The sequence below is a fragment of the Pithys albifrons genome, chromosome 9 (assembly GCF_047495875.1).
Source record: "Pithys albifrons albifrons isolate INPA30051 chromosome 9, PitAlb_v1, whole genome shotgun sequence".
NCBI lineage: Eukaryota > Metazoa > Chordata > Aves > Passeriformes > Thamnophilidae > Pithys > Pithys albifrons.
The window spans coordinates 36936307-36956417 of record NC_092466.1 but is presented as its reverse complement, the minus strand read 5'-3'; the positions used below and the strand labels follow the sequence as shown (position 1 = coordinate 36956417).

The following is a 20111-nucleotide window of genomic DNA, read 5'->3' as shown; positions in this document are numbered from 1 at the left end:
CAAAAAACCAAGGAAAAAAAGTCAGTTCTTTGTTCAGAACAAATTTTAGAAAAAACCTTGTGGTGAAAAGTGTGAAGGGGGAACTTCAGCCTCTTTTTTGAAGCCTCCATTGAATAAGCAAACCACAATCTGAGATGGAAGAGCAGATCTGGCATCACCTGTTACTCCTGCCAGAACCTCCTTCTTCTCATGTTTGGAAAGTTGGGCACTATTCATTCAAAAGTGGTCTGGAAATTACAAAATTCTGACAGGTTTCATTTGCCTTTAAACCGATTTAAGCCTTATTTTAATAAATGTAAAGTTTTAGGTATCTCCTCTGCAGAGGAACTTGGGAGGGAGGAAGTTGGGGGTGAGACAAAGCACTGTTTGCTCAGAACCCTTCAGCAGATGGTGGTCACCAGAACCCACCCGGAGAGGATTCCCAAAACATGGTGCTCCATCAAGCAGAGTGACAGATCATGGAATTCCAGGATGGTTTGGGTTGGAAGGAACCTTAAAGATCATCCCATTCCACCTCCTGCCATGGGCAGGGACACCTCCCACCAGCCCAGGGTGCTCCAAGCCCTGTCCAACCTGGCCTGGGACACTCCCAGGGATGGGGCAGCCACAGCTTCTCTGCCCAACCTGTGCCAGGGCCTGTCCACCCTCCCAGCCAGGAATTCCTTCCCAATATCCCATCTATCCCTGCCCTCTGGCAGTGGGAAGCCATTCCCCTTGTCCTGTCAAGGCACTGATGCCTCTGTGTGGACTCTCCAACCTCTAAACACTAAAAGATTCCTTCCAGAACCTTCAAACAGGATGTTTTTTGGAGTTAATCCTTTCATAGTGAAAGTGAAGTCCAAGCAAGGCCCATCTGCTGTCTAAAACTTTTATCCTCAAACAACAAAAAAATTGCTAGAGGAGAGTCACCAGATTTGTGCTACATTGAAAAAGACATTTCATATCTCCTGCAATATTGATTCCAAACCCTAAAAATATTTACTTCTCCACTTTAAACTACTTAGAAAAGAGGATGAAAAATAAACACCTTATAGGACATCTACTGATTACCATCAAAATCTCTCTGTCTGTCACTTGTCTCAGAGTGGAAGGCACAGGAAAAATACCTTTCCCTAAAGGGCAGTAGTGGTACCTTTGTGCTTGCCTGGACACAAACAGGGAGGTTTGGAGGTGCCCAAGGCAGGACTGGCCGTGGCACTCAGTGCTCTGGGCTGGGGCACAAGGTGGGCATCGGGCACAGGGTGAGCTCCAGGGGCTGGGAGGGCTTTGCCAAGGTGGGCATCAGGCACAGGGTGAACTCCATGGGCTGGGAGGGCTTTGCCAAGGTGGGCATCGGGCACAGGGTGGGCTCCGTGGGCTGGGAGGGCTTTGCCAAGTTGGGCATCGGGCACAGGGTGGGCTCCGTGGGCTGGGAGGGCTTTGCCAAGGTGGGCATCGGGCACAGGGTGGGCTCTGTGGGCTGGGAGGGCTTTGCCAAGGTGGGCATCGGGCACAGGGTGGGCTCTGTGGGCTGGGAGAGCTTTGCCAAGGTGGGCATCGGGCCCTGGGTGGGCTCTGTGGGCTGGGAGGGCTTTGCCAAGGTGGGCGTTGGGCACAGGGTGGGCTCCAGGGGCTGGGAGGGCTTTGCCAAGGTGGGCATCGGGCACAGGGTGGTCTCCAAGGGCTGTGAGGGCTTTGCCAAGGTGGGCATCGGGCACAGGGTGGGCTCTGTGGGCTGGGAGGGCTTTGCCAAGTTGGGCATCGGGCACAGGGTGGGCTCTGTGGGCTGGCAGGGCTTTGCCAAGGTGGGCACTGGGCACAGGGTGGGCTCCTGGGGCTGGGAGGGCTTTGCCAAGGTGGGCATCGGGCACAGGGTGGGCTCCATGGGCTGGGAGGGCTTTGCCAAGGTGGGCATCGGGCACAGGGTGGGCTCCTGGGGCTGGGAGGGCTTTGCCAAGGTGGGCATCGGGCACAGGGTGGGCTCCATGGGCTGGGAGGGCTTTGCCAAGGTGGGCATCGGGCACAGGGTGGGCTCTGTGGGGCTGGGAGGGCTTTGCCAGTATCCTGATTCTTTGAAATAGCCGAGCAATACCATAAAAACTGTGATCAAATCTACTGCTCCTCTTGCTAATGAGAAGCTGAACTTGCATTTGCTGTTAATTTACCTACGAACGTTAATTTTATGTAAATTATCATGAAATGCAGTTCAGCTTCTTATTGCAAAGGCACCAGGGAGGACCTTCCACTCTCTGCAACTCCCCTCCAAACACCCACAGACACACAAACACTTCTCAAAGCAGTTTTTGGACCAGAAAGGACAAGGGTTAGTAGGAACTGCTGCAAGGTCAGTCCTACCCAGGGAAGTTCTACATCAGTAAGGATGGGCAGCAAAGACTAAATGGGTTTTCCTAATTATAAATTATTAAAAGCACAGTGATAATTTGGACTCCCAGGCCCCACAGAGGCCACCAGCAGCAGGACAGAAGTGATGCCCAAATCCAGGCTCAGTTGCATTTCTATAGCTGGAAATCCAAGGATACAGAGGAGCTTTCAAAAGCTGCCTTGAAGGTTTTTCCCCTCAGAGATAACACTGGGAATCCTCCTGCAGATGAGACAGCACTTGCACAGGTATTGCTGGAGAGTTTAGAGTGTTCTTAGCACTCAGTGCCACCAAAACTCTTCCCCTCCTAATCCACTGAGCCCGTTTTTTGATTTTATCTGGCACACAAAGTCCTCAGGCTCCACATCCAGGCTGACTGGAATGGAGAGGTTGATTAATTTTCTATTTGCCAGATGCACAATTGCAAATAAATCCTAAGCCATTGATGACACTGGAAGAACAAGCAGATGAGGGATTTTCCTTTTCATACCTCCAGTACTTAATTGTACAAAGGTCCTACCCACAGGGATGGTAAGAAAGAGCTGAGCAGAGATATGGGAATTTTTTAACAAATCTTTGTTCTTTAAGTATAAAACCACAGCAAAGGTTCACTATGGGAAGAAAGGAGTTGTTTCTCTAAAGCAATATGTTCATAACTATTTTAATTATCAGACACATTTTAATTATCAGGCAGCAATGAGGTCACTGATTAGGAAGAGCTGGGTAACATCTGGCCTGGTCTGCACTTTGGGTCCTGAGCACTTCAAAGACATTTAAAATCCAGCAGGTTTCTTTGAGCCCTCAGTGCTATTGGCAAGCAGAGACTCTCAGCACCTGTTAATCACTCCCTTTTTGGCAGAATAAAGAAGTTAAGGCTGGGAAACCAAAGTGGAGCTGGAAAGCCACTCCCTGTGCCTGCATCCCTCAGTTTTATGACCTAAACAGGGAAAATTGGAGATAGGAGGAACAATTGACTGGAGCAGCAGCCCAGAGGCAAGTGGCTGTGTCTCCTTGATTAGCTCCATTCAATTATGCCTTCTTAATTGCTCGTGTGCTCAAGCTCATTAAAAGAAAAATAATATTGTTTTCCTGCAGGTTGTGGAGATTTGAAAAATGGCCCCCACTGGTGTCTCTTTGAGATGCTGCCAGGGACACTGCACAGCCCATGGACAGCAAAGACTCCTTGTGGTGGCTGCAGGACCCTCAACCTCAGTGGGGTCCCAGAGCCAGAGGATTCCTCATTTTCTTCTAAACTGCTGCGAAAATGCAGTTAAAAATAATTCAACTTTGATTCTTTTTTAATTTAACTCCTCAGCCTGAAATTATTGCAGAGCATTTCTGAACAAAAACTCTCTGGTATTTCCAAACCACACTTCACCTGGAGCAGCAGGGTGGCTTTTCAACGAGGCTGGAGAAGGGACTGGAGCACAAGTGCTGTGGGGAGAGGCTGAGGGAGCTGGGGGTGTTCAGCCTGGAGAAGAGGAGGCTCAGAGGTGACCTCAGCACTGTCTGGAACTGCCTGAAGGGAAGTTCTGGCCAGCTGGGGCTTGGTCTCTTCTCCCAGGCACTCAGCAATAGGACAAGGGGGCACGATGGGCTCAAGCTCTGCCAGGGGAAATTGAAGCTGGAGAGCAGAAAGAAATTCTTTGCAGAGAGAGTGCTCAGGGATTGGAATGGGCTGCCCAGAGAGGGGGTGGATTCCCCATCCCTGGAGGTTTTTCAGCTGAGCTTGGCCGTGGCACTGAGTGCCATGATCTGGTAAAGGGACTGGAGTTGGACCAAGGGTTGGACTTGATGATCTCGGAGGTCTTTTCCAACCCAATCCATTCTATGATTCTATACCCCACTTGGAGTGCTGCTTCCAGCTCTGGGGCCTCAGCACTGGAGGGACATCCCCCCACTGGAGTGATCCAGAGGAGGCCGTGGAGATGCTCCTGGGATGGAGTCACTCTGGAGCCAGGCTGGGAGATCATGGGGGCTCACCTGGAGAAGAGAAGGCTCCAGGGAGACCTGAGAGCCCCTGCCAGGGCCTAAAAGGGCTCCAGGAGAGCTGGAGAGGGACTGTGGGCAAGGGATGGAGGGACAGGACAAGGGGAATGGCTTCCCACTGCCAGAGGGAAGATGGGATATTGGGAAGGAATTGTTGGCTGTGAGGGTGGTGCCCTCCAGAGCAGCTGTGGCTGCCCCATCCCTGGGAGTGTCCAAGGCCAGGCTGGGCAGGACTTGGAGCACCCTGGGCTGGTGGGAGGTGTCTCTGCCCATGGCAGGGGATTGGACTACCTGGCCTCTAAAACATCCCTTTCAACTCAATCTCTTCCATGTTTCCATGAAGATCCTGTGTGGTTACACAAAGGAAAAAAAAGGAAGTGTTTTTTTCTGGAGGGATTTTTTGGTTGTTTTTTTCCCATGGAAAACATGCAGATAACTCCAAGTTAATGCTCCTAATCCCTCTCTCCATGAAACAAAAGCATCTTTTTCCAGTTCTGTATCACTGTGTTTTACAGGATTTCCTGATGCCTCGTTCAACTGAACTGGGTTTGATTTCCTCTCAGGACAAACATCCTTTGCAAGTGATTCATAAAAAAATGTACCTTATAGAGGGTGGTATTTCAGTGAAGGAGACACTGTAACCAAAATCTCCATCAACAAAGCCTGTAAAATAACATCTCTGTAAAATAACATCTGACTGATGTCTGCTACTGAAATAAATTTAAGGCTGTGAAAATTTCCTGCAGTTGCACATGTTATAAAAGAGAAGATACAAATTATGCTCAAATACAAATTGTGTACAAGAGGATTTTTCCATCCCCTACAAAAAAAACCCCAAAACAAAACAAAACAACCCTAAAACAATTCACAAAGGGTCAGTGGAACAGATTCCATCTCACAGAATGTGCCACATCCAACCTGGCCTTGGACACTCCCAGGGATGGGGCAGCCACAGCTTCTCTGGGCACCTGTGCCAGGGCCTGCCCACCCTCCCAGGGAAGGATTTCTTACTAATATCTAATCTAAACCTGCCCCACTCCAGTTCAAGGTCATTCCCCCTTGTTCTGCACTTTGTGACAAGTCCCTCTCCATTAAATGTTGTTTCTGCTTTATATTTAGCCTGAAATATTAAACAACCCCCTTCAAGTCTTTAGAAAGTTACAAAGTCACTGCTCAGATCTTTGCAATGAATTTTACCATTAAAAGCAGTAAAGGAAAACTTGGAAGGATAAAAACAAACACCACAAATAAAAAAAAAAACCTCCACAACCAAAGACAACAAAATCCCCCACACATAAAACCCTAAAACAAAACCAACAAGCCAAAAAAAAAAAAAATCCCCAAACCAAACCAAACCAAACCAAACCACTGAAGAAAGGGCAGGAGAGCTGAAGTTTTCGATTTGTTTATCTGAAGCTTCCCAAAATTATCTTTTAAAAACCTAATATCTTTTTTTTTTTTAAAAAAAATCACAAAAGCACATTGAGGTTTATAATAATTCAGGTGGCATTTTATGGAACAAAAAGTCTGATGAGTCAGGAAATCTTTGCAAAGAGTAAAGTCTATAAGCAATAGAATAAAATAATAGTAAAATCTATAGTTTCCATGGAAAAAAGGAGAGAATAAAATAATCAACAGACACTCTGTCATCCAGCATCGTTATCAGCTACACTACATGGGAATAAAAACAGCTCTCCCTTTCTTTAATTTTTTCTTTTCCCTGGAAGTTTTTAAAAACTTCCTACACTTTTTGGGTAATTATTTTTTCTGCTGTGCTATTCATTTTGATTTCTTTTTTTTTTTTTTTTTTTAAAGCCCAGCTGCTCCTCAAGAAACACAACCAGGCTGTGAAGAAAAGGGACACCAGGCAATGCCACACTCCTGGTTTGGAGCTCGGACCCTGCAGAGCATCAAAGCAAAGTGTTAAATGAGAGAGCCCTGAGCTGCTTCCAACTCTGAGTTCCTCTCCAGGAGCCAACAGGGCTGTTCCAACAGCTCTGGGAACCACCTGGCAGTAAGAGGATTATACAGAACTGCCCAAACCAATGCCAGTCCAAAGCAAGGAGAAGCTTCAAACAGAAACCCTTCAGCTCAGTGGAACTGAGGGAATACTGACCCAGGCACCCCTCAAGAAAAAGGATTTTATCCCTTCTCCATAAAACCATAAAGTCTTTACTAATTTTCAATCTGAACTGTACTAACTTTGTATTTTATATTAATTTTTGATTTTAGCTTTTACCTTACTTTGGCTGGGACCTGAACCCTGCAGAGCTTTAGACAAAGAGGAATTTCACCCTGTAGCTTTAAGCTGAACTTTAAGAAATAAACCAAAACCTTTATAAGATTAAAGGCTGAGCTGTAAGAAATAAATCAGCAAACCCGTCCAGGTTGAGGCTTGAAGCTGTAACATTGTTTAGTTAAAAGGAAATACAGAACTGCAGAATTAAGAGCAGCCCATTGGAGCTGTTAAAGTCACCCTTAATATCCTGCTTAACTTTGGGAGGGGTTATCAGTTGTAACTAAGTATAAAAACCTGGAAACACAAAAGCCTTTGGTGGAATTACCCTCCATGTTCCCAGCACTGAATAAAAGGAAGAATTTTGTGCAGTAACCACAGTCTGGTGGTTCCAAGGCTGTTGGAATCTGGGATTTATTCTTTCCTACCAAGTGCCTCCTGCCTCATCCATCCCAGCCCTGGCACAGGGAACACAAAGGATACTCAGTCCCTTCTGCCAGGAGACTCAGAGCTAAAACTCTCCCATTGACTGAGAAGGACCTTCTTTCAATGCCCAGATTTCATCCATCACTCCCTTCTCACCAAAGGGAACCTGATCTCCTGCAGACTCAAAGCGCTGCTGGTGGCACTTCAAGGTGCCCCATCAGTCACCCTTTGAAGAACTAAACCCTTCAGTGGCTCAACTCCCACTCCAAACACATCAAGGACAGCTTTTTTCCCCTTTAGGATCACTCAGAGCTCCCAAGCAAGAGCAGCAAACCCCCCTAAACCAAACCAGACACCCCCCTTGGGCAGGAGCTGCTGGAATCTCTCTGCTCTCCCTGGGCAGGGCAGGGCAGGGCTCAGGGGGGGATCAACCAGCTACAGCTACTCAAAGATGCACTTCCCAGAGTTCATTTCCTGCCCAACACTAATACATCGAGATATGAAACTCCTTTATTCCTAAAGTAGCCTCTTAAGGTGATTTGTAAGGCCCTTTAGCTATTCAATTTTTGTAGTTTCTCTCTTAGATTGAATAAAAGACAGTAAATAATAGAGGGGTTCTGGAAAAGGGGCTTATGCCTGAACAGTCCTGGTGGTGTGAGGGAACAGTTGTGCTTTCCACAGATTAAAAAAAAAAAGCTTTACTTAAAAAGCAGAGTAGTGCAAAGACCATGTCAATGGCTATTTCTCACCTTCTGATAAAAATACACATCAGCTTAACACTTATTAAATGAAATACATATTTGCATGAGCAAATCTCCCCATTAGCCTCAATTTTCTTTCATTTCAGTTGCCAGAACTAAGTGTGGCTGGACTTAATCTCAATTAGTGCAACACCTTCTAAGTGCTGAAGTGGGCAAGAGACCTGCCAGGCCCACCCCCCCTGTAAAGTCTGAGTTCCAGCTTAGGAATTCAGGGAGGATACAGAATTCTGTTGTGTCTAACCCAGAAAATTAACCCAGTGAGCTCTGGTTGCTCATCCAGTTATTTTGGGTTGGAGTTTTTTTCCACTTGCAAAGGAGTTGGGGGTCAGAGTTTCTGCTCTTTCAATACAAAGGCCCCCAAACCCTTCACACTGAAATAAAAAAGCCTTGCCTTTAATCTGCTCCTCACCAGCCACCCCCTCACACCCTTCTCTCAGTGGCAGCAGGAGAAACACAGGGGGAAAAATAAACTCTTTAGCACAACCTTAATGCTCACTCCAGGCTGGGAGATGTTTCCACACCTGGCCATGGGTTTTCCACCAATTCCCACTGCAGGCAAATATTTCCCTGATTTCTTCCATATAGTGTATTTTATCCCAGACAATTCTACACACCCAAGGCCCTGGAGAGCCTTCACTGCCCTCAGGACAAAAGGCAAGACCTACTGTCTTCTGTTTCAACCAGGATAGGACCATGTTCATTTCTGCTCTCCATCTCTGTGGGAAGTCAGACTGCAAGAAAATGCTGCCACCTATTCCAAGCAGGAAATCTTGGTCCTGCAGAGTCTGATGTTTGCAGGAAAGATCCAGCCAGGAGGTGAGAATGAAACCCACCCCCTGAGCCATCAGGGACAGACACACATCCCACAGGGGTCAGTGCCCCAAAGGCTGCTCGAGGAGAAAGGGAGGAAAAGGAAGGAAATGAGTTTTAAGCTGGAAGATTGGAAGATGACACACCACTACAGTGCCAGGTCCAAAGTCACCAATGGATTTGAAAAAACAAGATTTCAAAAAAAAAAAAAAATCAAAAGCATTCCTCCTTCACCATATATTACAACAGAAGTACTTCTGTGCATTCTGTTTGTCTCTTCTCAGGAATGAACAAGGATTATTCCTTGAATAAGTCAGAAGGAGGAACTTATGGAACAGCTTCAGCAGATGTCACACAGAGGTTTCTAGAAATCCCTGTCCCCAGAGTTAGGGTTGGATTTGTTGATCTGAGGTCCTCTCCAGCTGGGAGGACTCGGGGATTCCTGGCCCCACTCCAAACACAGGTGGAAGACAAGGATTGATGGGTTTGGATGGCACTGGACAGGGGGTTTAACAGTCCCTGGGGCAGCAGGGATGGAGGGGACAGGGACATGGAGCTGTGCAGGGAACAGGAGCAGCCTCTGCAAGCTCAGCCCTTCCCTTGCTGCCCCTCCAGAACCCAAACCTGCAGCTGCATTGCAAGGTGGCACAAGGACTAAGATGATCTCAGCCCTGAGTGTGTTCATGAGGAGTTTGGTCAGTGCTCTTGTTTTACAGCTAAAAATCTTCAGGGGAAACAAAGGATTCTATTCCTGTTCATTCATGCATAAAAAAGAGCAGAGCAAGTCAACTTTAGGTGAAAAGCAGCCCCAAAAATCTTCACAAGCCCCTCAAAGATTCCATTGTACGAAATCCCCACGATTCACAACCTGACAATCCAGTAACAGGTTCATTGCACCTCCTGCTGGATCTTCACACTCCCTTATGTGCTTAAAAAGTGATCACAATCCTTTTTTTTTTTTGCTTTTTTTTCATCCTTTAAGAGTAAAGAGTAAATTCCTGGGACCTCCACGCTCACATCTACCTCCTTCATGACAGGTATGAACCAACTGCTGCAGAGAATTAAGTCTGTTAATTATCAAGTAATTGTGGCTGGATTGGTTTGGGTGGCAAGAAAGTGCACATGGACAGCTTTTAACTTCAGCAGCCTCCTCTCCTGACCAAACAGTGTTTCTTCAAGTCACACACATCAGATTAGAAAGCGAAAAAAAGAAAAAGAAATTCGATCTTGTGTTTCCATCTGATTTTTTTAGCCTGAGAGTTTCTCCTCCCAATTCAATAGAGCAGCACTGGAAAAATAAAAGAGATTTTAGCTGACCCAATTTCAGATATTGCAAGGCTACAGCTGACATTTCTACTTTTACTTAAGCTAAAATATGATGAAAAAAAAACCCCAAACCTCTGCAGCATTTCTTCTGCTTGGAAGAAACACAACAGCAGGAATTGCAAACCCAGAACTTTTTGTTTCAGAAAACCAAAACCAAACCAAACCCACCCAAGCAAACACAAAATACTCTTATATTCTTCATGACCCCACAAGCCAAACATATATTGTGGTACATCAAATGATGAAGAAAAAGTATAATATAAGGATAGAAAACAAATAAATGATAAATAGAATTATCACAAATCAGTGCTTGTCGCAAACACTATTTATTGTAAACCATAATTTATTATAAATTTTACATATTATAGAAAATAATTGGAATTAAACACTGAGTAGGCTCCTCACCAGTATGTTGAGATTAATGTTGGTGACTGTGACAAACGGATGGAGGTTTCTAATCATTCTAATTAAGGCAAAGGACTGGAGTAGGTGGAAAGTAGAATCACAGAATCACAGAATTGATTGGGTTGGAAAAGACCTCTGAGATCATCAAGTCCAACCCTTGATCCAACCCCAGTCCCTTTACCAGATCATGGCACTCAGTGCCACGGCCAGTGTCACCTTAAACACCTCCAGGGATGGGGAATCCACCATCAGAGAATCAGAGAATGGGTTGGGTTGAAAAAGACCTCTCAGATCATCAAGTCCAACCCTTGATCCAACCCCACTGTGATCACCAGCCCAGCCACCAACACAGCAGGGTTGGATCAAGACATGGATTCTCACTCAGTGCCACATCCAGAGACTCACAGAATGGATTGGGTTGGAAAAGCCCTCTGAGATCATCAAGTCCAACCCTTGGTCCAACTCCAGTCCCTTTACCAGATCATGGCACTCAGTGCCACGGCCAAGCTCAGCTGAAAAACCTCCAGGGATGGGGAATCCACCCCCTCTCTGGGCAGCCCATTCCAATCCCTGAGCACTCTCTCTGCAAAGAATTTTTTTCTGCTCTCCAACTTCAATTTCCCCTGGCAGAGCTTGAGCCCATCGTGCCCCCTTGTCCTATTGCTGAGTGCCTGGGAGAAGAGACCAACCCCCAGCTGGCCAGAACTTCCCTTCAGGCAGTTCCAGACAGTGCTGAGGTCACCTCTGAGCCTCCTCTTCTCCAGGCTGAACACCCCCAGCTCCCTCAGCCTCTCCCCACAGCACTTGTGCTCCAGTCCCTTCTCCAGCCTCGTTGCTCTTCTCTTCTCAGTTGGGTTGGAAAAGACCTCTGAGATCATCAAGTCCAACCCTTGGTCCAACTCCAGTCCCTTTACCAGATCATGGCACTCAGTGCCACGGCCAAGCTCAGCTGAAAAACCTCCAGGGATGGTATTTGCATTTCATCCCGACCAGAGGAGATCCTTGGGATCTTTCTCCCAAGTCTAGGACAAAAAAGCAGCCGAACCATTTCCAGGGCTGTCCCTGCTGAAGTTTCAAGGCTACTTTGTAACATCACTAATTGCTGTGGCTGCAGAGGGTTTGATGACTCAGGAGGTGAAGCAAAACATGGGAAATAGAGAAATCGGGAGCTAATGGAGCAAAAGGCAGTAAGAGCAAAGCAACACAGTCAACGTGCAGCCACCAGCATGAAACCTTTTTGCATGCTGCAAGCAAAGAAACACCTTATAATTTGTGCCATAATTGATTTTTGCCTGCTTGTAATTGTGATTGTTCTGCTCTTACAATAACTACACTGGGCTTGAAACGGCAATTGCTGGAAGAACGTGGGTTTTCCATGTTCCACCTCGGGTTACAAATTGCCCTGCACAGGAGAACAGCTCCAGAGCCTCAGCACTAACAGAGTTTTCTATTTAACTGCAAGGAACATATTTCAAAGTAATTCTTCCTCTAAGCATTGCCTCATTAGCTGCGTGGCTTTGCTGAGTCACCAATCCCCCTCCTTGGCTTCAAGCCATTTCCAGCTCATTTTTGCTCTATTAGAGCATTATGGAATCGATCCAAAGCCCTTTCAGCCAAGTTGTTACCCTTTCCTGGGCACAGTGTGGGGGTGAAACCAGTTCAGTTTGTGTCAGGGTGCTGCACATTCCCCAAGAACCAGCACTGCTGAACTGCTCCCCCAGAAAAGCAACAAACATTCCCCAAGAACCAGAATTTGTGAACTGCTCCTCCCCAGAAAAGCAACAAACATTCCCCAAGAACCAGAATTTCTGAAATTCTCCCCCCACAAAAGCAGCAAACATTCCCCAAGAACCAGAATTTGTGCACTGCTCCTGCCAGAAAAGCAACAAACATTCCCCAAGAACCAGAATTTCTCAACTGCTCCTCCCAGAAAAGCAAAAAACATTCCCCCAAGAACCAGCATTTGTGAACTCCTCCTGCCAGGAAAAGCAACAAACATTCCCCAAGAACCAGAATTTCTCAACTGCTCCTCCCAGAAAAGCAACAAACATTCCTCAAGAACCACAATTTGTGAACTGCTCCTGCCAGAAAAGGAACAAACATTCCCCAAGAACCAGAATTTCTGAACTGCTCCCCCAGAAAAGCAACAAACATTCCCCAAGAACCAGAATTTGTGAACTGCTCCCCCCAGAAAAGCAACAAACATTCCCCAAGAACCAGAATTTGTGAACTGCTCCTGCCAGAAAAGCAACAAACATTCCCCAAGAACCACAATTTGTGAACTGCTCCCCGAGAAAAGCAACAAACATTCCCCAAGAACCAGAATTTCTGAACTGCTCCCCCAGAAAAACAACAAACATTCCCCAAGAACCACAATTTGTGAACTGCTCCCCCCAGAAAAGCAGCAAACATTCCCCAAGAACCAGAATTTGTGAACTGCTCCCCCCAGAAAAGCAACAAACATTCCCCAAGAACCAGAATTTGTGAACTGCTCCCCCAGAAAAGCAACAAACATTCCCCAAGAACCAGAATTTGTGAACTGCTCCCCCCAGAAAAGCAGCAAACATTCCCCAAGAACCAGAATTTCTGAACTTCTCCTGCCACAAAAGCAACAAACATTCCCCAAGAACCAGAATTTCTCAACTGCTCCTCCCAGAAAAGCAACAAACATTCCCCAAGAACCAGAATTTGTGAACTGCTCCTGCCAGAAAAGGAGCAAACATTCCCCAAGAACCAGAATTCGTGAACTGCTCCCCCAGAAAAGCAACAAGACACATTTACTGTCACTGAAGGGCAAAGCTCCTCTGTTCAGACCATAGAAGGGAACACCACCAAGGATGAAACCAAGTTTGGGTTCTATGATAAATCAATTGGCATGAGCCAGGCCAAAGAAAGCCCCCAAACAGCCCTTTTAGGTACAAAAGTTGCTCTGTGGATTCAATCACAATAATGAATTCTTGTTATCCATCTCATAAGTGTCTTTCCTTTCCTCTAAATCACCTGTAGCTAAAAGGCAATGACCTGAAGACCTCTGGGATAATGACATGAACATGGGAAAGTGTCATGTAAGGGCAAAGGAACAAAAATTGAGACCTGAGGAATGAGTTTGCCTGTTCTGAAGATCAAACTGCCTTGTTATCCCCCTGGCTGGGGTGTCTGTGCCTTTTGTTTCACACCCTTCAGCATCATCCAGGTGTTACCAGAAATGGGTGTTCAACCAGAAACCACACGTTTATTTTAGAATCACAGAATCATAGAATGGATTGGGTTGGAAAAGACCCCTGAGATCATCAAGTCCAACCCTTGGTCCAACTCCAGTCCCTTTACCAGATCATGGCACTCAGTGCCACGGCCAAGCTCAGCTGAAAAACCTCCAGGGATGGGGAATCCACCCCCTCTCTGGGCAGCCCATTCCAATCCCTGAGCACTCTCTCTGCAAAGAATTTTTTTCTGATCTCCAACTTCAATTTCCCCTGGCAGAGCTTGAGCCCATCGTGCCCCCTTGTCCTATTGCTGAGTGCCTGGGAGAAGAGACCAACCCCCACCTGGCCAGAACTTCCCTTCAGGCAGTTCCAGACAGTGTTGAGGTCACCTCTGAGCCTCCTCTTCTCCAGGCTGAACACCCTCAGCTCCCTCAGCCTCTCCCCACAGCACTTGTGCTCCAGTCCCTTCTCCAGCCTCGTTGCTCTTCTCACTTGGGTTGGAAGAGACCTCTGAGATCATCAAATCCAACCATTGATCCAACCCCACTGGGATCACTCTGGCACTCTGTGCCTTGGGCTGGTGATCACAGTGGGGTTGGATCAAGACATGGTGGATTCTCTGCCCCTGGAGGTGTTTAAGGGGACACTCAGTGCCACATCCAGTCCCTTCTCCAGCCTCGTTGCTCTTCTCTGGCCCCGCTCCAGCCCCTCAATCTCTTGCCTCAACTGAGGGGCCCAGAACTGAACACAACACTCAAGGTGTGGCCTCCCCAAGGCAGAGTCCAGGGGAAGGGTCACTGCCCTGGGCCTGCTGGCCACGCTACTTTGGATCCAGGCCAGGATCCCCTTGGCCTTCTTGGCCACCTGGGCACACTGGTGGCTCCTGTTGAGCTTCCTGTCCCTCAGTCCCCCCAGGTCCCTCTGCCTGGCTGCTCTCCAGCCACTCTGTGCCCAGCCTGGAGCACTGCAGGGGGTTGGGGTGGCCAAAGGGCAGGACCAGCACTTGGCCTTGTTGAACTCCATCCCATTGCAATCAGCCCATCTCTCCAGTCTCTCCAGATCCCTCTGCAGGTCCCTCCTGCCTTCCAGCAGGTCAACACTCCCTCCCAACTTGGTGTCATCAGCAAATTTGCTGCTGATGGACTCAATCCCCTCATCTAAATCATCCCAAAGGCCTTTTTGGATGAGTGTTATGTTGCCAGTGTGAGCACAAATGAGATCACAGTTACAAAGCATTGCTTTAGATTTCCCCCCACCCTCCCCTCATGCCACTCCTTCCCTGCCCTCAGTTATTCCCATTGCCCCCCCAGCACCTGATGCCAGGGCACATCCAACAGGGCATCTCCCTCCCCAGCCAACCAGCCCCAAGGTCAATACCAAAGCCTAATGGGCCCCCCCCTCTGATGCAGGGAATGATTAAAAAGCAGCTAATTGCACCCAGGCACAGATCAGATATCTGGAATCTGAGCAGCTCGTGGGCTCCACTTCAGTGTCAGGAGTGACAGGGAGAATGACAGGGTGGAAAAGTGGAGAAAATTAAATTAGCTCTCCTGTACATCACGGGCATCAAATGTAATGTGGGGCTGGGCTGGGGGATGTGAGGGAATAAAAAGGACATTTGGAGAGCAATTAGGAGAGCAAGACAAATAAGACTTGATGCCAAGAAACAAAGCAAAATTCGAGGAGGACTGAAGACTTCTCATGAAAGCAAAACTATTGTATTTCCTACCTGCCAAAAAAAGAGGTTTCTAAAAGAAAATGCAGCTACAAAAGTCATAAATATGTGAGATCACAGTTTACATACAGGGAGGGCTTGAGTGCCTTGAGCAACTTCATTACAGACCTTCTGACATCATACTCAGCTCTTACTTATCCCACTCATTATGCTTAAGAGTGTTTAAGAACAAGCCTGGCGGAATTTGCCCTTCAACTTTTTTAAACTGTACAAAAGAATAAATCCTGAGCAGCTCTCTAGGTCTGTAATTTTTACTGCTGCAAATCACTGGTAGAACATATTTCTGGTATCTTTGAATTAAATTCAACCAGAGTGCTGTGAGGAGGAGCACAAGCTACTGGTGTGTGATGTTTCAGGGTTCCTGAGGTCTTGTTTCTCCAGAAAACCCTCACTGTGGATCTTTTCCCAAGTTTTTGGCCAGAGCTGTGCACAGCCCATTAACAATTCCCTCCAACTCCTGTTCCAACCAGAACTGCTGATTTCCAAATAAAGCAAAGTTTGTTAAAGCTTGCTTAATGACTAAGACAAACCAAATTTGAATGGTGGAGTCTCACACTGAATAACCATAATTTAAGATTTCATCTTGCCTGGTAAATCAACAGCTTTGTAGAATATAATCACGAGCAGATGTTGAAACCACGACACATCTCCAGGTCTTTCTTTCTGGTAATTTTTCTTTCCTACCAAACTACCTTTTTTCTACAAACTGGTTTTTCAACAATAATCTGGGGCAGGGAGGAAGCATTAAAAAGCCACCCCAGCTGATGCCACCCCTTCCCCAGCTCCAGCCTTACCTTCATCGTTCTGGGCCAGGGCAGCTGCCAGGGCAGCGAGCGCCGTGCCCGCACACAACCAGTGCCAGAGGCAGAGCTGCTGGACCATCTTCTGGCACACCTCACTCCAGGCACACCTGCAAGGGACATTGGCACACACATTAGCCAACACACCTGCACAAGGGGCAGAGAGTCCCAGCTGCCCCCAGGGAGGGGCTGTGTGGGGTGTAAGAGCAGGAAAAACGGGACATTCACCCTCAACACACATTGACATGAGGACTGTGCACATAAAGAAAATGCAAGTTTCTTGATTCAGTCAGGTCTGATCTGCAGCATTTCCATGCAATGAAGTATTGCTGTTACCCTTCCTGCTTTAGCTTTGTGCTTGGAAGCACTTTGGAGAAGGGAGTGGAGCAGAGAAATTCTGCTTATTAAAACTGGTGCTTTACTGCACGAGTCCAGAGGGACCCAGAGCCAAAGGCAGGACCCAGGAAAACCAGGAGTGATCCCCAAGGATCTCTTTTTTTAATGAGACAGACTGATGGTTTGTGTCCAGGAAAACAGGAAAAAAACAAAACACCTGCCCCCTCTAAATGCCCCAAACCAGGAGAATAAACAGGCCAAGACAGGTCTGGCTGAACTCCAGAGCATATTCAGAGTGAGTTAAGATTAGAAAGTCATCTGAAGCTCTGGTTTATGGCTCCAATAAACACAATTTGCACATTTCTGTAGACCAGAATGAAATTATTTAAAAAATATTCCTTCACATTGGAAAAGGTTGTGATAAATACAATGGATTGCTATTAACAGGAGCACAGAATCACAGAATCATGGAATTAATTGGGTTGGAAAAGAACCCCCGAGATCATCAAGTCCAACCCTTGGTCCAACTCCAGTCCCTTTACCAGATCATGGCACTCAGTGCCACGGCCAAGCTCAGCTGAAAAACCTCCAGGGATGGGGAATCCACCCCCTCTCTGGGCAGCCCATTCCAATGCCTGAGCACTCTCTCTGCAAAGAAGTTTTTTCTGCTCTCCAACTTCAATTTCCCCTGGCAGAGCTTGAGCCCATCGTGCCCCCTTGTCCTATTGCTGAGTGCCTGGGAGAAGAGACCAACCCCCACCTGGCCAGAACTTCCCTTCAGGCAGTTCCAGACAGTGCTGAGGTCACCTCTGAGCCTCCTCTTCTCCAGGCTGAACACCCCCAGCTCCCTCAGCCTCTCCCCACACTTGTGCTCCAGTCCCTTCTCCAGCCTTGTTGCTCTTCTCTTCTCAACTGGATTGGAAGAGACCTCTGAGATCGCCAAGTCCAACCCTTGATCCAACCCCACTGTGATCACCAGCCCAGGGCACTTTCTGCCACTCAGCAATATTTCCAGTGTTGCTCCAAAGGGGCTTTTCCTTCCCTTCTGCTTCCCCAAATACTCATTTGATCACTGTCCTCCAAATCCCCTCTCAGCCAACTCAGAGGTCATCCTGGATTTCACAATGATACTTTCAAAGAACACAAAATTACCATCCTGATATATCCCCACTGCCTGCTGTGAAATAAAGGCTGAGCATCTCCACATTGCCCAAATGGATTCAAATGAATCCTCTTTCTCCTGGGAGTTTTGAGGATGGGAACTTCTGGGTGTTTTAACAATCCTTCCTCCCCCATCAAGATCCCCAGAGACCTGGGCTCAGGGTTTTCCCAGTTCCACCAGACCCTGTTACTCCACTGGGTGGCATTTGCTGTCACACCTCAAACCCCCGAGGTTCAGGAGACTCTCTTGGTTTCTTCAGGTCACTCCAAGAAAAATCACACCCATATGCAGACTGAAGGTGTTCCAAGCCCCAGAAAGAAGAGCACAACCCACTTCAGAGGCCCCTGATATTTTATTTCATAACCTTGGGGAAAAAAAGCCTTGAGCTCTCCAATCCAAATGTGCTATTTTAGAAAGTTCTTCAGAGCTCAGCTGACACCCTTGAGCTGAGTCTGCTCCTGAGAGGTTTTCAGGAGGGAATCTTGACGGATTTATTTTGGATTTTGATGAAATGCCAAGTTACCCATGAGGAAAGCAACACTGCTGCTCCCAGAATAAACAGCTCCATGTGAAACTGGAGCACAACAGAATGAAAAGTGGTGCCTGTTCTCCCTTCAGTTTGTACCAGAAGAAAATGTAAAAAAAAAATCACAAAGTCCAACAACAACAAAAACGTCACAAAAAGCAAACACACAGAAAAATAAAAACACACAAAGAAACCACAAAAAAACCCAAACCACAAAAAGTTCCTGAAAAACAAAAAAAACACACAAACCCCCCAAAAATATCCCACCAAAAAAACACAAAAAATCCCACAAAAAAAACCACAAAAAAAATCCCACAAAAAAACCATAACCCCCCCATAAATATCTCACAAAAAAACCCACAAAAAAATTCCAAAATCCCACAAAAAAACTTCCACCAAAAAACCCACAAAAACTCCAGCAAAAATTCCCACAAAAAACCCAGAGAAAAAATCCCACAAAAACCCCATAACCCCCCCCATAAATATCTCACAAAAAAACCCACAAAAAATCCCAAAAAACCCACGAAAAAACCTCCACCAAAAAAACCACAAAAAAACCTCCACCAAAAAAACCACAAAAAACCCACAAAAAAAATCCACAAAAAACCTACAACCCCCTCCTAAATATCCCACAAAAAACGCCACAAAAAAATCCCAAAAAACCCACAAAAAAACCTCCATCAAAAAAAAACCACAAAAAAAACTCCAGCAAAAATTCCCTCCAAAAAAACCACCAAAAAATCCCACAAAAAACCCACAAAAAATCCACAAAAACCCCACAACTCCCCCGTTAAATATCCCACCAAAAAAACCACAAAAAAATCCCACAAAAAAACCCACAAAAAACCCTGCACCAAAAAAAACCCACAAAAAAAAACTCCAGCAAAAATTCCCACCAAAAAAACCACAAAAAAACCCACAAAAAACCCACAACCCCCCCCTAAATATCTCACAAAAAAAACCCCACAAAAAATCCCCAAAAACCCATAGAAAAACCACCACCAAAAAAATCCCACAAAAAAAACTCCAGCAAAAATTCCCTCCAAAAAAAACACCAAAAAATCCCACAAAAAAAACACAAAAAAACCTCCACCGAAAAGACCACAAAAAAACTCCAGCAAAAATTCCCACAAAAAAACCACAACCCCCCCCTAAATATCTCACAAAAAAAACCACAAAAAAATCCCCAAAAACCCACAGAAAAACCTCCACCAAAAAAATCCCACAAAAAAAAAAATCCAGCAAAAATTCCCACCAAAAAAACCACAAAAAGATTTGTAGAGTCAAGACACACAGTATGTCCACAAGACTCGGGATTCTCCTGGAAAACATTCTCACGTTGCTACAGCAGAATTTTAAGAGGGGATAAATGCAAATTAAAAGTCCCACTAAATATAAAATATCAGTTATTACATCAAATCAAGTCCATGCTAACACAGTCTAAAGCCACCTGTTGGGTGGAACAGGCTCTTTATAGAAGTTGAACTGCCAGAAAGGCCAAGGAACAAAAGATTCCAAGTTATTGCCACGATCTGGAGGTAAAGGAGAATTAAAAGTGGCTGTGCCAGTTCCAGCCCTGCCCTCTCTGGGGTGTGACAAACCCAAACCACAGCAGGACACCACATTCCAGCAACTCAGAGATTCATAGAAGGGTTTGGCTTGGAAGGGACCTCCAAGACCCCCCTGCCATGGGCAGGGACACCTCCCACCAGCCCAGGGTGCTCCAAGCCCTGTCCAGCCTGGCCTTGGACACTCCCAGGGATGGGGCAGCCACAGCTTCTCTGCCCAACCTGTGCCAGGGCCTGCCCACCCTCCCAGCCAGGAATTCCTTCCCAATATCACATCTGTCCCTGCCCTCTGGCAGTGGGAAGCCATTCCCTGTGTCCTGTCCTTCCACCCCTTGTCCTCAGTCCCTCTCCAGCTCTCCTGGAGCCCCTTTAGGCCCTGGAAGGGGCTCTTAGGTCTCCTTGGAGCCTTCTCTCCTCCAGGTGAACCCCCCCCCCCCCAGCTCTCCCAGGCTGGCTCCAAAGGGGCTTC

At 46.7% G+C, this 20111-nt stretch overlaps 1 protein-coding gene across 1 annotated transcript in view; it reads right to left on the bottom strand.

Moving 5' to 3' along the window:
- PCDH15 (protocadherin related 15) overlaps window positions 1-20111 on the bottom strand; it is a 432606-nt gene that overhangs the window by 338966 nt on the left and 73529 nt on the right. The window contains exon 2 of the mRNA XM_071563312.1: window positions 16045-16160. Within this exon, the coding sequence (XP_071419413.1) occupies window positions 16045-16160 (116 nt within the window). The remainder of the gene's footprint in view (window positions 1-16044; window positions 16161-20111) is intronic.